Raw genomic sequence first — 22,086 nt, forward strand, 5'->3', positions numbered from 1 at the left:
TAATTTATGTATTTTCAAATAATTAATTGTGACTTTTATAACTTATTTTATCTTTTATGATAGCAATAGAACAATTGTATTACCTCATCATAACCATAGAAAGGCATTTCTAATGTAGCTCAGATAACCAAAGCAATAAAGCACATATTACTCCATTGTCTATGTTTGTGTGGTCACAGAAGACTTTGTAAACAAATGACTGATACCCTCAAATAGCCTTGTTTTTTTTTATTGTTTTTTTTTTTAAGGGCTCTTATGGAATGACATTCCCTGATGAGCACAACAAATAGTCTATAGCGCTATTTGCATGGTAGAATGCATTTTCTCCTTCGTTTTGTTGGTGGCTCCAGAGACAGATCAAGCCCATGATAAACAGATAGCACTGACAGTGCTTTAAAGTAAACAATCCCTTTGGTGATACTGATCAAGTGTAATGTGCATAAACTGTAGGCCTACTTACAATTCTAAGACACAATCAGTCCACACACACACACACACTTTCTCTCTCTCTCTCTCTCTCTCTCTCTCTCTCTCTCACACACACACACACACACACACACACTGTTTGAAAAGTGCATGCATGATGTTGTTGCATTGCACTGTACTTGTTTTGTTTTTGTTTTATAGAATTTGATACAGAGATTTGATACTAAGATCAAGCTGACTTCTTTTGGAAGGGAGAGTACAAGCACATTACACATTTGAATTGATTTTGAATTTATGAATTAAATATAGAATTAATATCCAGAAATTTGCTCAAAGTTGAAACTGATTAAGGCCAAGTCCGGTTGATGATTGGTTCCACGGTAACCTCTTGCTATGGTCCGCTGATTGGCTTGCGACATTGCCAGCTATGTTGCCATGCCTGTGTGTTTGAACGTAAAGCAATTCGTCCGACCTGCAAGTCTAGAAGTGAAGGCCTAAGCTAAATCTAAATTTGTAGACGATGAAAGTAGGAATATCACAACGCACATTCAACTTATAGTCAGTATTACAGAGTCGTTTTCACGATGATCATAGACAATGTCGAAGCTTTGAAGTCGTGGCTGGCAAAACTCCTGGAGCCAATGTAAGTGATGAATTGAAATGACATTTAGCAGCTAGCTTGCACGAGTTAGCTGCGCCACCACCACCATGGTTGCTAGCTTGCGAGTTAGCTTTGTGGCTATGTAGCAGTGGACTGAAAGATTGAAACAATCTGAAAATGGAGCTATAACACCGTTGCTCATTATCCGTATCATCCTGTATATATTTAGCGGAATACACACACTAATCCGATGGCAATATTGTGTCTATTTGTATTAGTTGTTGCCTTCCGCAAAGCATTTAGCTAGCTGTACAGTCAGTTAGCTAGTTGCCTAGCTAAGTTGGCTAACTTTGGTTAGCTTGGGGTTTACATTTAGGCATCGTTTCATTGAACGTGCTAGCTACGACTAGAATGGTTTACATTCTCCAGTGCAAGTTGGGCAGTTGATGCCTGAGTTGTTTCGGCCTGACAGCTCCTGTCAGACGGCTAGCGTGTTAGCTAACCGGTCATTCAGAAGAAACATACCAATCAATGATGTCGGTAATTTGTCTGTTATGAAATATTTGATAGCTAGCTTGGTCTCTGACATCTGGTCTTTCACGGTAGTCGTATTTCCTTAGATAGTAGCCCAAATGTTTACATGACGTGGGCATACGCCACCTGCCATTGCAGTTACTGTAAGATACACATGGTGTCAGTCAGATTGGCCTGATGAAATTGCCCATGTTAGCTACCCAAGAAATAACGTAATTGATGTTTGCTTTTGCAGATGTGACGCCGACCCCTCTGCTTTAGCCAACTACGTCGTGGCTCTAGTGAAGAAAGACAAACCTGAGAAAGAACTGAAAGCACTTTGTGCAGATCAACTGGATGTCTTCTTACAGAAAGGTCAGTTACAGAAGATATTATTAGCTGTTTAAGCATATCACTGCAAAAGTCATGTCACTGCTGTTGTGGGTGATGATGGTCTGAAATGAACCAATTATCTGATCAACTGTACACACAACATCTAAGTCATGTGGAATCCCCTATTGCAGAAACTACTGGTTTTGTGGATAAACTCTTCGAATGTTTGACCACCAAAAACTACTTGGGAAATCCCCCTGTGAAGGATGTTCCAAAAGAAGAGACTAAACCCCCGGTGCTCAAGTCAGATCCTGTGGAGGTGAGGTGTTCTGTTGCGTTGTGTTCCATGTTCCTCTCTACTGCTTGTTTTTAAAAAAAATTATTGTGAAATAATTCTATATGTTGTCGCTGGAAGCCTTTTTGACGGTGTTTAACGGTGACGGTCTAAACTGTTGTTCTTCAGGTGGAAAATGTGGAAGAGGAAAGGGACAACAGACGAAGGAGAAGTCCACTGAGAAACCGCTCTGACTTCAACGAATCGAGGTAAGGCTTGGATATTTGCTATTCCCCCCCCTTACCTCTCTCAAGTGAATTGACTTTATTATAGCGATGCAGCTCCCCGGGAGCTTTGAGGTTGATTAGACCCTCGTGAGCCGTTTGACACGACCGTTGTGACAGAAAAACAAGAGACAACAGTCCACTGTGACGCTTCCGCGACACAAACGTTGTTCCCGGATGACAAATCGCCGTGCGTTGGTTCACAGGGTCCGCGACGACCGGAGGCGAGACGACCGCAAGCGCCGTGAGATGGACCGTCACGGTAAGGGCGGCGACTCTCACCGGGAGAGGCACGACCGGCGCGGGGGCAACTCTCGCGGGCGCAGCTACAGCCGGAGCCGCAGCAGGAGCGGGAGCCGGGGGAAGAGCCGAGACAGAGAGCACAACCGAGGCAGAGGTGAGGCTCTAACACACACACACACACACACACACACACACACACACACACACAGAGCAGGGGTAACGGAGCGACCGTCTGCTAGTTTCCTTGTTTTCAGCTGGAAGGTCGATGAATATGTTTCTCTGAGAACAGTGAGTTCATGTGAATGACGGGAGAATAGCAGAGGGGAATCCTTAAATGACTGGAAGGTTGAGAAATGATTTTATGGTAAGAATATGTGTTATGGGACGGGGTTTATGTATTCATTTATGTGTACAGCATCCTGTCTTTGTCTGAATAATAGTACAAACTTGATCACGCAAAAATAATGAGTTAGGTTCATGCTAGAGGTACGGAGGAAGAAGTAGCCTATTTATTGAACTTGCACGAAGGGGATCCTCAAAGGCACTGTGTGGATGCGATACCCCAATCTGGGTTACGCTTCCTCTGCCCTGCGACCTTTGATTTTGACAATTGAGAACCCTAACCCTAACCCTTGCATGCGTGTGCGTCTGTGTGTGTTCAACAGACTACAGATCAAAGTTTGAGGTGGAGAGGAAAGAACCAGAGATTTTCAACCCCTCCACCGGGTCCCAGGGCGGTACTCCCCAGCAGCAGCAGCAGCAGCAGCACCCACCCCCCCTCTTGCCCCTGCCCACCCCCCAGCACCCGTTCCCCCCCTCGGGGGGGCCCGCCGTCTCCAGCTCTGTTACCGTGGTAGCGCCGGCTCACCTGCCCGACAGCACGACGGAGAGCTGGTCCAACTACTACTCCAACCACCGGGAGGGGAACAAGCCGCCCTTCAGCAAGAGCACTTCACTCAAGCGCCGTTGCCGTGACTACGACGGTAAGGGGCGACACACCGGCGCGAGTCGCGTAGGGTCCAAAGGCTCGTTAGATACCCGCGTGTGGAAGGCGACAATATCGTTACGATAAACAACAACTGTAGAGTTGTAAGTGTTACAACTGGCGGTGTGAAGGCGTGGTAATTTAACCTACCGTAAAAGTCTCTGTCATGTTTCAAGGCTTCACTAATGAGCGAGGTTTAACAGTCTATATTTCCACCTCCCCGCTCCTCCCCTGAGAGAGCAGCAGATCAGGTTGAGGCCCAAGCGGAAGTTCTCCAGGGGGACAGTGTTTATATTTGTCTAACAGTCTCAGATGCACACAGCTATTTGTCACCCTGCCCTGCCCCCCGCCTCAGAGTGCTCATTCCTAGCTGTCGCAGATAATGGAGACAGAGCACCTGGACTCTGTCAGGAGGGGTTTTTAAACCTCTGTTTTCATAAAGGATTTGCCTGGCAAATACTTCTCTTCAGGCCAGGGTTGCTAATAGAAACTTCTTTTTCTTTTTTCTTTTTGCATTTGAGTCATTTAGCAGATGCTCTTATCCAGAGCGACTTAAAATAGGTACACATGATTCAGCATTCACTATATGGCTGAAAATTTTAACTTTACACATGTTGGAAAGAATGCAAAGAATTAGGAATAATTTCATGGGGTTAGATGAGCCATTTAAAAATAATGCTGGCAGACAGTGTCCTCCAAGAAGACCATATTCAAGTTGTTCTCTCTCTCTCTCCCTCTCTTTTCTCTCTCTCCCTCTCTTCTCTCTCTCCCTCTCTTTTCTCTTCCTCTCTTCTCCAGAGAAAGGTTTCTGCGTGCGCGGCGACCTCTGCCCCTTCGACCACGGCAACGACCCCCTGATCGTGGACGACGTCACCCTGCCCGCCATGATCCCGTTCCCGCCCCCTCCCGTCATGCCCCCACCAGCCCGGCTGCCCATGCCCCCCATGACGGAGCCCCCCCCCACCATCAGGATGCCCATGCCCCCGCCCCCCCACGGCCAGCCCCCTCCACCGGGCATCTTCCCCATGCCCCCCGGTGAGTGACATCCACAACTTTGCCTCTCCACTTCAGTGTTTTTGGGGGGCCAGGGCCAGGGTTAAGACCTGTCTCATTGTGTGTTATCTCACCCTCACGTCTCAGTGTGCACGCTGTCCTTTTTGTAGTCTGTCTGAACATTGTATTACTTTTGTCCTGAGTCGGGGGGGGGGGGGGACATTTTAGCCTGTTTATTGAGGTATCTATATCTAGTTCATCAGTCCACTGTTTTATATACGTTCAGGATAAGATTGACAGCATACAAGCACTCTAGATATATTACTTGTAGCATATCTGCCCAGCCTGTGTCTCTGTGTGTGTGTGTCTGTGTCTGTGTGTGTTCTGGGCCGGGGTTGAGTTTGGGATTGTATCTTCCGTAGGACCTCCATTAATACCAACCAGTGGGATAGAAACCCCCAACCACTCAGGAGGCAGTTCCTGTCCCTCCGGCTCTCTGGGACCTCCGGGAGTCGGACCTCCTCCACCTCTTCCTCCTCCTCCACCTCCTCCTCCCTCCTCCTCCTCCTCCTCCTCTTCTGTCTCGCTACACCCCCAATATGCTCAGTCTGAATGTAAGCAGCTATGCTTTTCTAATTCTGCTTGTCGGGCGGGCGATCACACAAACAGCATAGCTCCCGTTTGATTTGGCTGGGGGGGGGGGGGGTTATTTCTTTTGCTTTGGCCACGCTGGTTTTTCATGTGAAATCCACGTGTTGTTCCTGTCGTCTGTTGTAGCCTAAGTGAAGGGGAACAAAGAGATTGCTGTTGTTTTGAAAGTGTTTTTCATGGTCACATCACATGGTGTTTTGAATGATTTCCTTTTTGGAGTAGTTGTTCTTGTGCCGGTTGTATGCTGCTATTGGCTGCTGCATGATCTAGTCATTTCTACACGCCCGCAGTGACGGCTTATGGCCAGCGGGCGGCGCTGTTTATGAACTGACAATGACAGATGATGATCTAAGTGTGCAGATAAGATGAGCGCAAACTCTGCCCCGAGTCATCCCGGCCACCATTATCAGAAAATGAAAAATGGATGATGATGATATTAAGTGCAGTGCAGTTCACCAGACTCTCATTAAATGTCTTTTTATTTTTAACTTGCTCTAGATAAGTGCGTGCTTCCTGTAGTGCATGACAGTCCCAGATCGTCGCATGGATCAAGACTGTACTCTGTAATCTAGAGCTTAACACCATCACCACACATATACTTAGCTCTTACAGTGTACTCTCATTGTGGAGAGAGCTGTCATTGTGCTGCCTAATCCTACTGTCTGACTCACTACTGGGCTAAACAGGTCCTGTTCTAACAGTGTGTTTGTCGTTGTTCTAACGAAGTCTCCTCCTCCTCCTCCTCCCCCTCCCCTGTGTTGACAGATAATTACGACCCAGAGGGCTACAACCCTGAGTCCCCGGGCATCACGGCCGCGGGCCGCCCTCAGTACCGGCACTTCATCCCCAGGATCCAGACCCAGAGGCCCAACCTCATAGGCCTCACCTCAGGGGAGGGCCAGGGATCCAGAGGTATCGCAAGTGGGTCTATCACGTCCCCACCCAAATGACTCATTTCTTTACCCCTTTTTTTTTTATTATTTGTTGTTTTCGTTGACTTATTCAACACAGTCCAGCGGGGCTTTTTTGGGGGGGGGGCTTTACACACTACAGGGCCGACCCGAACCGTACTGTGCTGGCTCAGATATTTGTACTCTCCAGCACTGTTTCAGCAACTATGGTGGATGTGTAACCAGCCCAACTCGGCTTGGCTCAGCTTGGTTCGGCCCTGTAGTGTGAATTGGGGTTTTGTTTGTGGTCCTCAGGGGAGCCAGCTGTGAAGCAGTAGTGAACATGCAGACAGTTCCTTATGGATAACATTTACATTTAGCTTCCAGTCATTTAGCGGAAGCTTTTATCCAAAGCGACTTACAATAAGTACATTTGTCTGAAGTAAGTGAATCCGCTATACTCCGATCATCGTAAATAAAGCCTTCAATAAGAAAGAAAGGAAGACCACATGTTGGCCTTTTTTTTTTTCTTTCGCTCTTCAAAGGTTCAGGTAGTGTACAACGGGGTGTTGGGGGGGGGGGGGTAGCCCAGCTGTAGCCTAAAGACCAGAACCCTGCATCACTATAATTCCTTGTATCTTTCCTCTCCGAACACGTGTACACGTGTCATATTGACCTGGTGATTTCTGTGTCTGCGTCTCCTGTTGCAGCTGCTAACATTGTGATCCAGACGGAGCCGGCGGTGGCCAGCATCCCCAGCAGCGTCCCCCGCTACAACGCAGAGCAGGAGGCCAGGAAGAGGCTCCCGGGCCCCACCGAGGGCCCTCCGCCCAAAAAACCCTGGATGGACAAGTAAGAAACAGACCACCAAGAAACAGACCACCACCCACCCCTGCTTGGCTCAAAGGAGTCATTGGCTCCTTTGCGGCCACATATGGCTGTCATTGGCTCCCCCTGCCTGCACAGCGCAGTCATTGGCTCCTTGCCCTCCACTTTGTGAAATCATTAGCTCCCTTGTTTCCTTATAGCACTGTCATTGGCTCCCCCTGCCTCCACGTAGCTCTGTGATTGGCTCCTCTGCCCTGTCACTCATGTTTTGTTTCTCCCTCCTCCAGGCAAAACTTCAACAACCAACACAAGCCCAACTTCCCCACGAACTATCACTACGTCAACACTAAACTGGAAGTCCGCAAAATCCCCAGGGATCTCAATAACATTACAAAGTTGAACGAGCACTTCAGCAAGTTTGGTACCATCGTCAATATTCAGGTAATGAACTGCATAGTTAAGACAATGTCTTCGGGTTATAGCTTCTTGTATCAGCAGCATTCAATCGACTGTAATCATTTTCAACAAAATTCCTCTCAGATAAGTAGCTGCTTGGTCATTTACCCACATACTAGTCGAGGCAGACAGACAGGATTGTACTTTCAATGATTCACATCTAAAGGACAAAATAACTATGTACGGAAATGACCAAATGATAACTTGTCTTTTAGTTCTGTTGCAAATGGTTGGAGTCAACGATTTAGAACTCAGCGGTAGCCTGACCCCCCTCTCTTTTATTCTCTATCTCTCTCTCTATATATATATATACCTCTATATCTATCTATCTCTCTCTCTATCTATCTCTCTATCTATCTCTCCTGTGCCGTGGTCCAGGTGGTGTTCGGTGGCGACCCGGAGGCGGCGCTGATCCAGTACACAGCCAACCAGGAGGCCCGACGGGCCATCTCCAGCACCGAGGCCGTGCTCAACAACCGCTTCATCCGGGTCTACTGGCACCGCGACAACGCCAACACTCAGAACCAGCACCAGCAGAACCAGGATCAGGGACACAACCCGGGACACGGGCACGGGCAGAACCAGAACCAGGGACAAGGACAAGGACAGGGACAGGGCCCAGGACAGAGCTCCGTCATGGGGCCTCAGCACCCCGGCCACCACAAGGTGAGCTCCACGGTTCCCACCCTCTGTCGTCTGCTTTCCGTTTGGCCGTGACAGATTGGGAATAGAATGGAATCCCTCAGGCAGTGTCGTCGGGAGATTACTGCAGCCTCAGCACGCCAGGGGGAGGCTGGTGGAGGTAGAAATCGGAGGACGGGGCTCATTGTAATGAATGGATTGAGGAATGGTATCAAACACGTGTTGTTTGATACCGTTCCTCATTCCATTCCATGCATTTCAATGAGCCTCCGATTTCTACCTCCACCAGCCTCCCCTGCAGCACACACATTCTATAAATAAAACAAAACACTTTATTAGGAACACTATACTAATACTGGGTAGGGCCTCCCTTTGCTCTCAAAACAGCCTCAATTCTTCGTGGCATTGATTCCACAAGATGTTGGAAACATTCCATTGAGATTCTGGTCTATGATGACATGATTGCATCACGCAATTCCTGCAGATTTTTCAGGTGCACTTTCAAGCTGTGAATCTCCCGTTCTACCACATCCCAAAGGTGTTCTATTAGATTCAGATCCGGTGACTGGGAAGGCCACTGAAGAACACCGAACTCTGTCATGTTCATGAAACCAGTTTGAGACGACTTTTGCTTTGTGACATGGTGCATTATCATGCTGGAAGTAGCCATTAGAAGATGGGTAAATTGTAGCCATGAAGGGATGCACATGGTCAGAAACAATACTCAAATAGGCTGTGGCAAGCTCCACCATGAGAAGATGTACAGGTGTTCCTAATAAAGTGATGTTCTCTAGTCATGACATGCCTTCCAGGGTTCTAGTCATGACATACATTCCAGGGTTCTAGTCATGACATGCATTCCAGGGTTCTAGTCATGACATGCATTCCAGGGTTCTAGTCATGACATACATTCCAGGGTTCTAGTCATGACATGTATTCCAGGGTTCCAGGGTTCTAGTCATGACATGCGTTCCAGGGTTCCAAAGAGGGTTCCAGGGTTCTCCCCAAAGAATGGGAGACGGGGCGCTGCGCCACCTTGTCCACTTGACTCCGCCGCCATGGCAACATTGGAAGAACAAATTAAACTGATAGTCATGATAGAGTAACTGTCGTTGATCGCCAACGACATCGTTGTGAAACGCGAAAAGAGGGAGCGTTACGTTCCACCAGTGAATTCAGCGTTTTAGTGGTATTTTTTAGTGCATTTTGACATGAGTAAACGGCAGTCGGTCTGTCAAGCCAAACTACCAACACCTTGTTCACCCTGCGTTCCAACCTGCAAGTTTGACATTTGAGACCCGAAGAAGTCAGTGAAGTGGTCGTTCAACCCGTGTCTGAAGTATGAATCTGTCGTTGGTGATAATCTCCTGTTCTTCCTGGTCCTCTTGTGATCTACAGCAGGTGATCAAGCAGCATGCCCCTGGAGCCTACGTGTTGAACAACACAGTGCCCAAACATCGGCCAGAGGTCGTCGGGGCGGGGGCTATGGCCGGGCCCGGGGGCAAACTGGACACCCTGCACCCCAACACAGACCCTGCTTCGGTAAGCTATCAGTGTGTCCACTATGCAATGGATTTCATAGGGAGAAAATTGATAAAACCAACAGATTTCAAACATACCACCATAATGGTCGTCCCTGTGTTCTGCAGCATTGCACCCAAGCAAGCTGATTAAGAGTTGTTACATTTACTTGTGGTCTACGTACTTGTAAGTCACTCTGGATAACAGCTTCTACTAAGTATAACTCAAATGTACTTGAATGAGAGTAAACTGTCTTTTTGCCCTGTTGTCTGACTGTGTGTGTGTGTCTGTGTCTGTCTCAGGTGGTCTCTACCTCAGGGGTCCTTCAGAAGGGACCCTACACGTCCACGGTCCGGGCTACGTCCAAGTCACTTGGGAGAATGGCCAAAGCACTAGAAGCACAGGAGGCCTTGAAGAAGAAGCAGGCAAGTTATAAACACAATCGGCCATTTTGGATGTACCAAAAATGAGGTTGTTCTTGTCAAAGATCATCAATGTTAAATCAATGTGTTCTGTGTTAACCTGATATCAAAATGCACTTTAAGCAGAGCAAAAAAATGAACACCAGCTTTGGCCAACTTTGGCATTGGCTGGTAAAGCTGTCAATCTTACCAGCCACTTTGGCAGGTAACCAACAATAGTTAATGAATACTATGCTTCCATTTAAACTAGTTGCATTGGTGCCTAAGTTATGGTCGCGTTTGCTAAAAGAAAATGTGTGAAAAAACACTCCTGCCACTGATAATGTTCTCTGCGTCTGCCTCTTCCAGTAGACTGTCACTGTTCTGCTTTATTTTGGTTAAAAAAGTACTATTTTTGGCTGGGGGGGAAAGAAATCAGTGGCTCTGGTGAATCTTCTAATCCACCGGACGACCTTGGTACCGATATCAAAATGCACGTTAAGTTAAACAGTTTGGTTTGTTTGTGGTTTGGGTCCTGCAGCAGGACATGAGGAAGAAGAAGCAGGAGATGCTGGCCACGCAGATCGAGTGTCAGAAGGTAAGAACACAGATGCTGCTCTTACAGTACATGATGCTGTCTAGTCTGGAGGGGTTGAGAGCTGAAGAAGAGTTTCCATTGGTACAACAAATGGACCGATGACGTTCTCCTTCTTCACTCCTCTCCTCGTCTCTGTCGTTCCCCCCTCGCTTCCCGCCTGCCCCCTCTCCTCTCCTTTCTCCTCCCCTCCCCTCTCCTCCTCCCCTCCTCCTTCTCCTTCTCCAGGCTCTGATTAACAGGCTGGAGAAGATCAGAGGGATGAAGCCGGAGGAGAGGGCCAACATCATGAAGACTCTGAAGGAGCTGACGGAGAAGATCTCTCAGCTCCAGAACGAGATGAACCCCTCCTCCTCCTCCTCCTCTTCCACCTCCTCCTCCCACTCCACAGCCAACACTGCCCAGCCCAAGACCAAGACTGACGTGAGTCTCACAGAAGTGGGTTCTACTGGATCAGTAAGTTCAACTGATCCATTAACATCCATTAACATCTATCAGACAGTATTTCAGGTGTGCTTGATTGAGCCTGGTGTTTGCACGTATGGGACTGTTCTCTTGGTTCCAAGGGGAAATCAAGCTCACCTTTTGACCAGTATTTGACATGTCTTCTGTTGACGGTTGGTCTTCTTCTCTGTAGCATTTACATGGTGAACATGGGTGTAATTGTGTGTTTCTTGCTTCCTAACCCTCCCCCAGGCCCAGAAGGAGCTCCTGGATGCAGAGCTGGACTTCCACAAGAAGTTGAGCTCAGGAGAAGACACAACCGATCTGAAGAGGAGGCTGGGTCAGCTGCAGGTGGAGGTGAGTAGTCGTCAATCCATCTCTTCTAACTGCATATATGCCATTTAGCTGACGCTTTTATCCAAAGCGACTTACATTCCAGTGAGTGCATACATTTCAGTATATATGGTCCCAGCGGGAATCAAACCCACAACCTAAGCGTCGTTAGCGCCATGCTATACCAACTGAGCCACAGAGGACCACAGCCCCTCGAAAAGCCTCTGCATTGCTGCAGTTTCCTGTTGAGTTGCTAGATTCCATTGTTCAGTTGCTAGGTGGTTTCAAAAGTCACGCCCGGATTCCACGGATGAAATCAGATGGTGATTTCATACGTAGGCGATTTTCTCAGTTTACTGATAGTTTGTTGTGGCCCGGCCTTAGGAAAATGATCAGCAACCGGGGCATCCATCACCTTGTATGCGAGCTTATCTCCCCCCCCCCCCCCCCTCTCTCTCTCACACACACACAAACACCAGTGTTCATTTTTGTACCCTTTTTTTATTTTATTTTTTTATTTAGCCTAGTCATTAAAAGGTTTTATTCATGTGTCATTGGAATAATTATTGAGTCAAATGATTGCCAAAAAGACTAACTATGGGCTGTTTTAGTCGACTTAATGTAATTTCATTGTAGTCACATGACATTTGTATTGCCACATTCACCCATAGTGAACATAAATCATTGACTTCCATGTGCTCAGACATACAGAGCCTTGTCCTACTAACAGATTCTACTCACAACATCCACTGAGCCCAACACCCAAAACACATGACTCTGTAGCACATCAGAAGGCAGACCCCTGAACACAGGGCACGTCAGGGCGAAGTAGTCAGTGCAAAAACAAGCTCCATGTTTGAGAGGATCCGCCTCAGCAAGGCACTGCGCAGATTCGCTGATACTGATCACATAATCGGTGGTTATTTCTTTCCAGCAGGTGATTTGTAGGTCAGTGGTTCTGTGGAGCGCCTTTGCTCAAACCGCCCCTCTCAAATGCGAAGATTCACAGACTGTCTTGAGATATTAAGACATTTGAGAGATTAAGTATCTTTCCCTGTCAGTTCGTGGGTGCAAAAGCTTTCTTCTCCCGTGGAAACTTTGCATTTATTCATGTCAAAATCAACCTGAGAAGTAAAGTAGCTTCTTTTTCTGCTGGGAGCCAGCATGTCCATGTTTGCATGAATGATTTGGTTTTGGCCAGATTGGAGGAAGTTTGCCGGGCAGAGATGGGGGTGGTCGTGACCTTGCAAATGACCTGGGCATGCTATACATTTTCCACCAATAACAGCATTGCAACATTGCAATGAGAAGGTCTTACATTTCTGCTTCTGTCATGCATGCTATTGATTGGACCAAACAAATAAAACCTAACCCATCTCTCCAAAAACTCTTTAGTCTGCTTTTAGTCACAGACACGTTTTTGTCAACCGAAATGAAAAATGATATTTCTCTGGTTTAATTATTTTTCTGGGTCTATTGAGTTAGTTATCGTCTTTTGCCATGGAAAAATAGGTGTTTGACGATTCCTGTCATCATTGTTTTCATTGACGACACACACACCACCACCACTCACACACACACACACACACACACACACAAAGCCTCTCTTGTCTGGGAGTCACATAAGTCTGCCTTGGTGTCACAGGATCAGCCTAAACAAGAAAATAGTCTTTGTTAACAACACCCTTCTGCAGGGCTTCTCCAGGTCTGGTGTGCTTAAATTAGCCGGTATGAAATATGCATGGCCCTCGCTCCTCTTCTGCACATCACACTGCAGGCACTTCACCAGACCCAGAGGACCCCCGCTAACGAAGCCAAATGAACACACACATCCAACAGTAATGCATCTGATGTCATTAAAGTTTGAGCTTGTGTTCCTTGTAGTAAAATAGAGGGATGACAATTAGTGGGCGGGGGGGGGGGGCGGGGGGGTTGCGCTCTTGCTTTCAACGCTACCACAGTGCATGCTGGTCCATGTTCCCGCCAACGTAGACTCATGAAACATGTAAAGGATGTCTGTGGCGCGAACCTCGTTCTGGAGGGCACAACCTCACTCTGCCAGGATGGCGCCAGCATGGCACGGCCTGCTCCGACGGCTGTCACATCTGTCCCTCCCTCCTTCTCTCTCTCTCTCTCTCTCTCTCTCTCTCTCTCTCTCTCTCGATCTGTCTGTTCTGATCTTCTGATGTTTTTGAGGAACAATGTAATTGTTGATCTGATCGGCTGTGTGTCTCTCTCTCTCTCTCTCTCTCTCTCACTCCCCCTCCCTCTCCCTCTCTCTCTCCCTCCACCCCACCAGGCCACAAGGTTAGGCCTGATCCCAGCGGCAGCAGTAGGGCGAGGGAAAGCGGCTCCGCCCCGCGGGCGAGGCAGGGGCCGGGGAGGCCGGGGGCACCGGGGCCGAGGGGGGGGCAACCACATGGTGGTGGACCACCGGCCCCGAGCCCTCGCCATCCTGGGGGTCATGCAGGAGGAGAAGGAGGAGCTCATGCCTCACTTTGTGGTAAGGGGGTGTGGGGGGGGGGGGGGGTCATCTGGGTCTATTTGAAGAATTGTGTTGCAAAACGCTAGAAAATGATTGCCACCGTGATGTAAAAGCAGCCCTTTATGATGCATTTGAAAGGACAGTAGCCATGTTATTGGAGTACATAATTATCGTATTCTTGAAGTAATGTAATCAATCTTGATAGTTGATAAATGTAACATGACCAAATGTGAATGGATATATAGCATTTGGTGTACTCTCTGACATGGTGTTCTACTGGTGGTGTTGTACTGGTGTACTCTCTGACGTGGTGTTCCACTGGTGTACTCTCTGACATGGTGTTCTACTGGTGTACTCTCTGACATGGTGTTCTACTGGTGGTGTTTTACTGGTGTACTCTCTGACATGGTGTTCTACTGGTGGTGTTCTACTGGTGTACTCTCTGACATGGTGTTCTACTGGTGTACTCTCTGACGTGTGGGTGGTTTCTTTTTCCTTGTTACAGAAATTCGGTGAGATCGAGGATCTACGCGACCAAGACGCCAACACCGTTGTCATGACGTTCAAAACCAGGAGTGAAGCAGAAAATGTATGTCCTGCAGGAGTTGGACACACACTTGCGAACACACACCCCCACACCCACACACACCCCCACACTCACACTCTCACCCCCACACCCAAGTTACATATGTAGAGTTGTTAAAAGCTGAAAAAGACAGGCACCATAACTAAATCTGACCTATACACTGACAGGGTTTTACCATATACACTGACAGGGTTTTACCATATACACTGACAGGGTTTTACCATTCCTCTCAGTTTTGATTGCTCCTACAGTAGCTGTGTTGGTCCTGGTTAGCACTGGCACTACTAATGGCCCCTGGTCTGAGCATTGATCACTTTATCTTATGATGACTGATGGACTTAAACAAATGTATTTGTTGTGAGTCGCTTTACTCTGGTAAATGCCATAAATGTAAATGTAAAATGGTCTACTGTACTTCAAACAACAGGCTACACTCAGCACTGAGCATGTTGTTTAGGATCCCCACCTACTCTCAAACAGCCTAATACTTCACGGGATACAATAATGTGACCTTTTTCTTGTTGTTGTTGTTTTGAAACAAGTTTTAGCTCTCAATTCTTCTTCCCTGATGATGTTGTTGCAGGCTGCAAACCAGGGAGCCAAGTTCAAAGGTCGTGTCCTACAGATTTCATGGTACAAGCCCAAGACGCCCTCTGTGTCCGCTGAGCCCGAGGAGGAGGAGTCTAAGGAAGAGGCCAACGCGGTAGGTGGCTACCGTCCCTCCCTGTTCCGTCCCTCCCTGTTCCGTCCTCATAAATCCTCTTTGTGGCTGTTACTGTCACTACCAAGCCGTACTGGCCTGGCCTGGCCTGGCTATGCATCCACCAGAGACAATGTGTAGGGCCCTAGAAAATCTATCCTGATTTTATTTTATTTTATTTATTTATTTTTTGGGGGGGGGGGGCGGGGGGGATTTATTCAATCTCGTTCCATTTTTTTTAAAAGTCAAATTGAAACTTGGAAACATTCAAGGAGAAAACATTATACTATGTATATTATTTCAATTCAGATGCTCCTAGAAGGATGTAGCTGCTACAAGTGAATCATGTAAACATTCACTGCAGATAGGTCTGTGAATAAGAACATAGTAATGCAACAAACCGTGCAACACAGGCCCCATGCTGTTGAACTGGGACACTGACGTTATTTTAGAGTTTTTCAATTGTTTTTTTTTCTCAGTGTAATCTTAAAGCGCAAAACACACGTAAAACGCAGCATTGTCAAACGAGCACTCCCAGATTCCAGTGCCCCAGGTGACAGCACAAGTTATCCTCCAGGTTGTTGTTGTTTTACTGCGTTCTTCACGGTCAAGTGAATGGAGTGGCCTATTGAATTAATTAAAGAGATCCAGATGGTGTTCTGTCATGTGCTTTTGAAGGTACTGTTGAATTAGCTTTTGAAAAGCTGTTTTTGCCTGCGTAAGACTAGTCTCTGCGTTGTTCGCTAAGTGGCTACACACACACACACACACAGCCAGCTCTGCAGTAAGTGCACAACACATACACACACAATCTAAAATAAATCACGTTTATGAGTCATATCATGAAGTTTGTGAGCTGACTAGCATGTTGCTCCGTTCATCCCTACAGGAGGAAGTTAGCTCCTACTTGCTTGCAGAGGAAGAGGAGGAAGACGATGACGAAGAAGATGAGTACGAGAGTCGCTCCTGGAGACGATGAAGGCAATAAGAACCCTCGCAACCTTTTTTCCTGGAAAGGAGAGACTATTTGTTATTTTTTCAAAGCAAATTCAAGTCAATTTGATGGAATCAATTTATTTTTCCTTGAACCGGTTTCCAGTATTTTGAGACTGAAGAATTAAGGACTCTATTAACAGAGAAAGTCTTTACTTTGATTATCCGCGTGTGTGAAGCTTGAGAGGGCAGACTGTTTTTTTGTATCTCTTGAAACACCTAAATAATTATTCAAATCTCACTTTTGCTGAGATGATAATCTAAACCGTATATAAATAGGAAATGTATGTATGTTTCAGTGTGGTTACCAGATATTATCAGTAATGCACAACATTTGTGACTACTGTGAATAGGTATTTTTATACATATTTAAGCTATATGGTTTCCCCCCCCGTTCTCTCCCTCGTTTTGCAAATTGTGTCTATAATTTGGAGGCTACCGGGCCTCGGCCCTGCGGTGGCTCGGCCCTGCCATGCCAGAAGCATTCTCTTTCACTCGTCTACACCAGAGATCACAATGTTTACAAACGGCGTTGACGTTTCCTGTTGAAATGCCCTTTCGCAGATGAGAGCCTATAGGAGCCCCCTTGCATTCACCCAGATTACACTTGGTTCTCCCCGTAGCGTTTCTTCGTCTACTAAGAACGTGTGGTGCCACATTATGTACGTAACAACAGTAGGATGGACGGAGGTGGTGGGGGTCGGGTGGGGGGGGGGTTACACACGTCTGAAGAGGTGTGGAACGCTTTTCACTTTTCAGTCCCTCCCCCACCCCCCCCCCCCCAACACCCCGTGTCGTATCCTCCTCTTGGTCATCCCAAGACCAAAGAGATCTTTGGATGGGGTTAGAGACATCTGTTGTCAGAGAGCTAGACAAAGGTGTTTTGAATGTACAACTGAACTTTTTGATTTTATATATAATTTCGCCTTACATAATCAGCACAAGGCTGAATTTTTATGAGATTTGTGTTGTTGTTTTTTTTTTCTTTTGTAAATTTTGTAAATGTTTGCAATAGGATTGCTATGTTGATATTTTTTTTTTTTTTCCTTTCTTCATTTTAAAGTCATTTGAATGGATGTTGAATGAGAATTGTCTGAAGAAGAGAGGTCCCATATTATTTTCAAATAAGAGTGTTTGGCTTATTTTTTAAAAGGTTTGCGTTAAACCCATCCGGTCTGTGTGATGTAACTTCACTCTAAAACAACACTCATCTGATCAGCCCATCCTTCCCATGTTTTACCCTTAAGGTAAAACCATGGTGAACAGAGAGCTGTCACAAACTCTTTGGGCTGGTTTCCCTGACACAGATTAAGCCTCATCCGGGACTAAATAACATTTTTAATTTGAAAATCTCCTTCACAAATGCGTTTTTAGTTTAGGGTTAGGCTAGGCTTAATCGGTGTCCAGGAAACCAGCCCACTAATGAAGGGCATTGAGATTCAGTCACACAACATTAAGTAACATTTACCAGCTCAGTTTAGTAAACTTATGACAGTAGCAATTTACTGCAGTAATTAGTCCTTCAGACTGAGGCATCTAGTGTTGTAGGAAGTGAGGGGCCTACCCCCTCCTCCCTCTCCCTTCATCCTACAAGCAGAGACATTGTATAAAGTGGTTATGAATATCCAAACTAACATCAATGTGTATACTTAATGAAAACAAAGTTCTATTTTGTATTATTTGTCCTGACATACTGTATTTAAAATGCTCAAAGGGTGGGTGGAATGAAATTTGTTATTGAAGCCCCTTGTAGTACAATAGATATTGAATTCAAATGTTCTGCTTTCATATTTGGTGGCCTGGATCACATGAGGTCTGTAATAACTCAAGATGAGATGATTTGAGTGTGAGCTCTGAAAACAACAGTCATGTTGGCGGAATGTTTTGGTGGATTTTGGCACCGAAAAAACTGTTTGTTTTGCAATTGGGAGAGATATCAGTAGAGTATGGATGTGGGCAAGCGGCAGGGCGATCACATGTCGAAATGAGGTTTCAACTACTACTTCATCAAGGATCTCCCCCCCCCCTCCCCTGTTTGTACTACCTTGTGTATCCTACAACATGGCAGTACTGTACAATGTTAAACATTTATTGGAGAAAAAAAAATGTAGTTTTTGGATTTGTTACTGTTTATATTTGCAGGATGTGGATGTATTTTTGATTTATTCTGTTTGTAAAATGGATTTCTAACTCATTAGCATGTTTGCTTTTACCAATAAAGATGGAGGAATGGGGGGATTGGAGGAGGAGGAGAAAGAGAGAGAAAAAAAAAGATTGAAAAAAGACTGAATTGGACACAAGAAAAAAAAAAAGAAAAGAAAACATTAGACCAAAAAAGAAAAAGAAAAAATCTAATTTCAACCTTGGGGAAAAGAAAAGATGAGAGAAACCATTCCAAAAAATATGATCTTAAACACCTGTGTGGTCTCCTTCTTTTGGACTTGTCATAGCTGATGTGCACAACATATTTACCATTCAAGGAAAATGACAGACACATAGAAATACCATTAATGGCACAATGGCGTACATTTTCTGTAAAACAATGTGAGTGTGTGTGTGTGTCTATATAGATATAGATATATAGTGTAAACAACAGTCAGTATAGTGAGCTAATATTGAGGTTGTGGTATGGTAGAAATCACACAGCAGTTGACAACAGACACCAACACCAGATGTGCTGTCGACCTCCTCCTTTATATTCTGCCAGCTAAAGAAACTCATGTAAGCTGCCTAACCATAGGCCTACACTCACTGCCCTGGGCGTGGATTCACCAAAGGTTCTTAAGAAGAAATTGAATCTTAACTGCTCTTTTTTTGCTTTAGTCTTAAGAAGAAAGTTAAGATAACTTCAGTTCTAAACTCCCTCATCATTCCCACTTCATAGCCCTGGTAGGCCAGGACATGAACTGGTCTAACATTACGTTAGCATTGTTTTATTTGTGTAAATACGGGTGGGAAACAGGGTCATTCTCAGATTCCTCCGCCATAACACCCCACCCACCCACCCAAATAGAATTCCAACAGTGTGTGTAGAACTTAATTTGGCTTCAGTGACTTTGACATATTCAAATGTTTCTGAATAATCCATGAGCATTCCTTACTTTAGGAAGTCATGTGTAAAACACTCAGAGTCTATTTGATTTAATGCAAGCACTGTTGGCTCTCCCGCGGGAGGGAATGTCAACCGCCAACCTCACCGGCTCGTCATCCTCACATCCCCTGTCGCCCGGGCGATGAGCACCAAAGTGGGAGGGAGGGAGGGAGGGAGGACGAGAGAGAGAGAGAGAGAGAGAGAGAGAGAGAGAGGGGGGGGGGGGGGGGGGATAGAGAGAGAGGGGGGGGGGATAGGGAGAGAGAGAGAGGGGGGGGGGGTAGGGATAGGGAGAGAGCGGAGAAGCAGACAACAATCGGAGGGTCATTTGGTGGAGAAAACCTTTATAGCTGTATGCAGGGGAAGAGCGAGCGAGAGTAGAGCTGTCACATCTAGCCACAAACAAATCTATAAAACATGTCAGAAGCGATCTTCAGAAAGCCAGTGCACACACAAGACAAGCCGGCAACATTCCACAATGACCGCTCAATTATGCATACTGTTATTAAGAAGTAAAATAAAAAGAGAGAGAGAGAGAGAGAGAAGGGGGGGGGTGTGTGATGTGAGTGAGAAAAGGACAGTAGGCTATACTTAATGCAGGGGGAACATCTTGAATGGAATAATGAATGAATGGTCGGTGAGTCATTTCCTCTCCGTCCATCTCTGAGCTGGGCAACTGTACCAGCAGAAACGAACGTTTTTAGGCCTCTGGCTTTCCTAAATGTAGACAACTACTGTGGAGGCCTACAAAAAAAGCGGTCACTTGCCTGCCAGGATTATAAAAGTAACTAGTAAGAGGTAAATCATGACAGAAGCAAGTAAGAGGAGCTGTGTGGTGTAAGTGAGAAAAAGTCAACGTTTCCTCGAACAAGATAAAGGAGAATCATTAGTCTGGTTCTCCTATATAGGCTACAGTACGCTATACCGACTGTGTACAAACACAGTGCCAAGGTTGCCTCTGACTGCAACAGGTCGGCGGGTGAGAAAAGCCCGTCGCCTGTTTTAATCTCTATAATGAATAAGAACATGCCAACGTGGTAATGGATGCCTGCCACCGCGCTGTTGAATTATTCACTGTCTGGGGAACCGGAGAGGTTGTCGGGATCAGGTGGAAGCGCTGTGTCACCGGGCAGCCGGGCTCCGCTTTCGGCCGCTGGGAGAGTGAGAGCTTAAACACTGAGGACAGGTGCTCTGCTCGGTTCACCTGGGCTGGGCCGGGCCGGGCCGGGCCGGGATGGCCTGCGCCGGGCTGGGTGATGGCAGTAGCGGACTGGCCATCTGGAGCACCGGGAGAAGTCCGTCCCTGGGTGGGAGTAGATGTGGGAGTAGGCAGGGCCCGGGTCCAACTCTGGAGAGTATACAGCCAGCATAAAATAATCTCCAACTGACTCTGTCCTCCATTAAATGATGGGAAATATGACCAATGATCAGTGGGAGATAACTCCGTCAACGTGTCATTTCAGATGAACAACACTGATAGAACTGGTTACTGTTTGGATCAGGCTCATGATGAGACACCTTCGGCCCTGAGTCTGAAGGACAGGGTTGGGGTTGTAGCCTATGTATGTCGAATGAATACATCGCAATTGGCCATATCATTTTAAAATATATATTTTGAAAAGTGTATAGCCCGTTGCTGAAGTTAACAAATTCGTATGACAAAGTAGCAGCCTAAACGATAACAGCAAGGACAAGTGGTTCGTTCATGCTAGTTTTTATTAACCCATATTTTTATAGTTAGATTGACGTGCTAACCATTTTGATGTTATGTGCTTCTCCACTGGATTTTTCTTCTGCCAAAATAATGGCGCTATTGATGGATCTTGATAATATTAGCATATATTATCTAGAACATTCATGGTCAACTTTTGATTACATTAATTAAGGGATCTATAAAATAAATACAGCTTTTATTTTGTTATTCATAAAATGTTCTGTATGGCTCATAGCTCTAAATAGTTCTTTACAATAATAACAATAATAATAATAATAATAATAATAATAATAATAATAATAATTTGAACACAGTAACCTCATAGGCCTATTTAACGAATCAACCATGAGGCCAACCTAAAATGAGTATCTGAGTGTCAGCATGGCTGTAAGCCTTTACAATTCAAAAGTCGACATTTTATTGAATGTAGCAAACTTTGTGAGATAGATTTCACATGTCTGCTACTGTAGTTGTCACACCCTGTGTTGCCGAAGAGTGGTTTTGGCATCGCTTTTCCTTTCTGGGAATCACCCGTCATCAGCTCTCCATGGTGCTGAACTCATTCGCTCTTCCTGCAACCTCTTTTACCGATGCCGTATCCCCCCGAAAAAATGCCATCATTATTTTTTTTACCATACTCTTGTGAGTGATATAATATAGTAAAAACAATAGCATACACTGAGAATAGTGGGATCATATAGATAAGGATTGTAAAATGTATAACATCGAAACATACTAAGTCCTTTTAAAACTCCCGCTTTTTTTTTTTTTTTTTACAGAATCACACCATCGAATCAGTGAAGGTGAGCATCCGTGATCACTTGTAAACATACACAGTTGATTCCTATGACTATAAGCTACTGCTTTATTCACCGTGGGCCATTTCATGGCGTTCACTTTCCTGCGTGCTCCACGCCTGCGCACACGCAAGCATCCCCGTTCCCTGACTTGTTACTTGTAAGCGGAGTAAAGAACCAGGTGGGGGCAGAGAGAGGCAGACCAGGAGGCGCTGCCAATGGAAACAGCTCACTCCAACAGCAGCGAGCCAGAGAACCGAGCCGGTCTCTATGTCAGGGCCACTCACCTGCAAGGTCCACCACGAAG

The 22,086-nt window shown here is 46.0% G+C and overlaps 1 protein-coding gene across 3 annotated transcripts; it reads left to right on the forward strand.

The window, feature by feature from the left end:
• The first annotated feature begins 904 nt into the window (after nt 1–904).
• rbm27 (RNA binding motif protein 27) lies at nt 905–16,534 on the forward strand. Of its 3 annotated transcripts, none has more exons than XM_083697418.1 (21): nt 905–1,069; nt 1,797–1,915; nt 2,065–2,192; nt 2,337–2,416; nt 2,638–2,828; nt 3,340–3,657; nt 4,458–4,694; nt 5,075–5,266; nt 6,069–6,224; nt 6,904–7,045; nt 7,309–7,462; nt 7,856–8,143; nt 9,518–9,661; nt 9,943–10,065; nt 10,583–10,639; nt 10,865–11,059; nt 11,333–11,437; nt 13,713–13,916; nt 14,404–14,487; nt 15,068–15,187; nt 16,074–16,534. In XM_083697418.1, the coding sequence occupies exons 1-21, from the start codon at nt 1,011–1,013 to the stop codon at nt 16,161–16,163; spliced, it is 3,186 nt and encodes a 1,061-aa protein (XP_083553544.1). In that variant the 5' UTR covers nt 905–1,010; the 3' UTR covers nt 16,164–16,534. The 3 variants fall into 3 exon arrangements, with proteins under 3 accessions (XP_083553544.1, XP_083553545.1, XP_083553546.1); XM_083697419.1 differs by having other exon boundaries at nt 6,069–6,215; XM_083697420.1 differs by lacking the exon at nt 5,075–5,266.
• The last annotated feature ends 5,552 nt before the right edge of the window (nt 16,535–22,086 follow it).

This window comes from Argentina silus, assembly GCF_951799395.1.
Source record: "Argentina silus genome assembly, chromosome: 2".
Taxonomy (NCBI): Eukaryota; Metazoa; Chordata; class Actinopteri; order Argentiniformes; family Argentinidae; genus Argentina; species Argentina silus.

Excerpts from the sequence above, each read along its gene's own strand:
- rbm27 (XM_083697418.1), top strand. The coding sequence starts at position 1,011 with ATGATCATAGACAATGTCGAAGCTTTGAAGTCGTGGCTGGCAAAACTC. Across the intron at positions 1,070-1,796 it reads GCAAAACTCCTGGAGCCAAT|ATGTGACGCCGACCCCTCTG; the intron begins GTAAGTGATGAA and ends TTGCTTTTGCAG. Across the intron at positions 10,066-10,582 it reads AGGCCTTGAAGAAGAAGCAG|CAGGACATGAGGAAGAAGAA; the intron begins GCAAGTTATAAA and ends TGGGTCCTGCAG.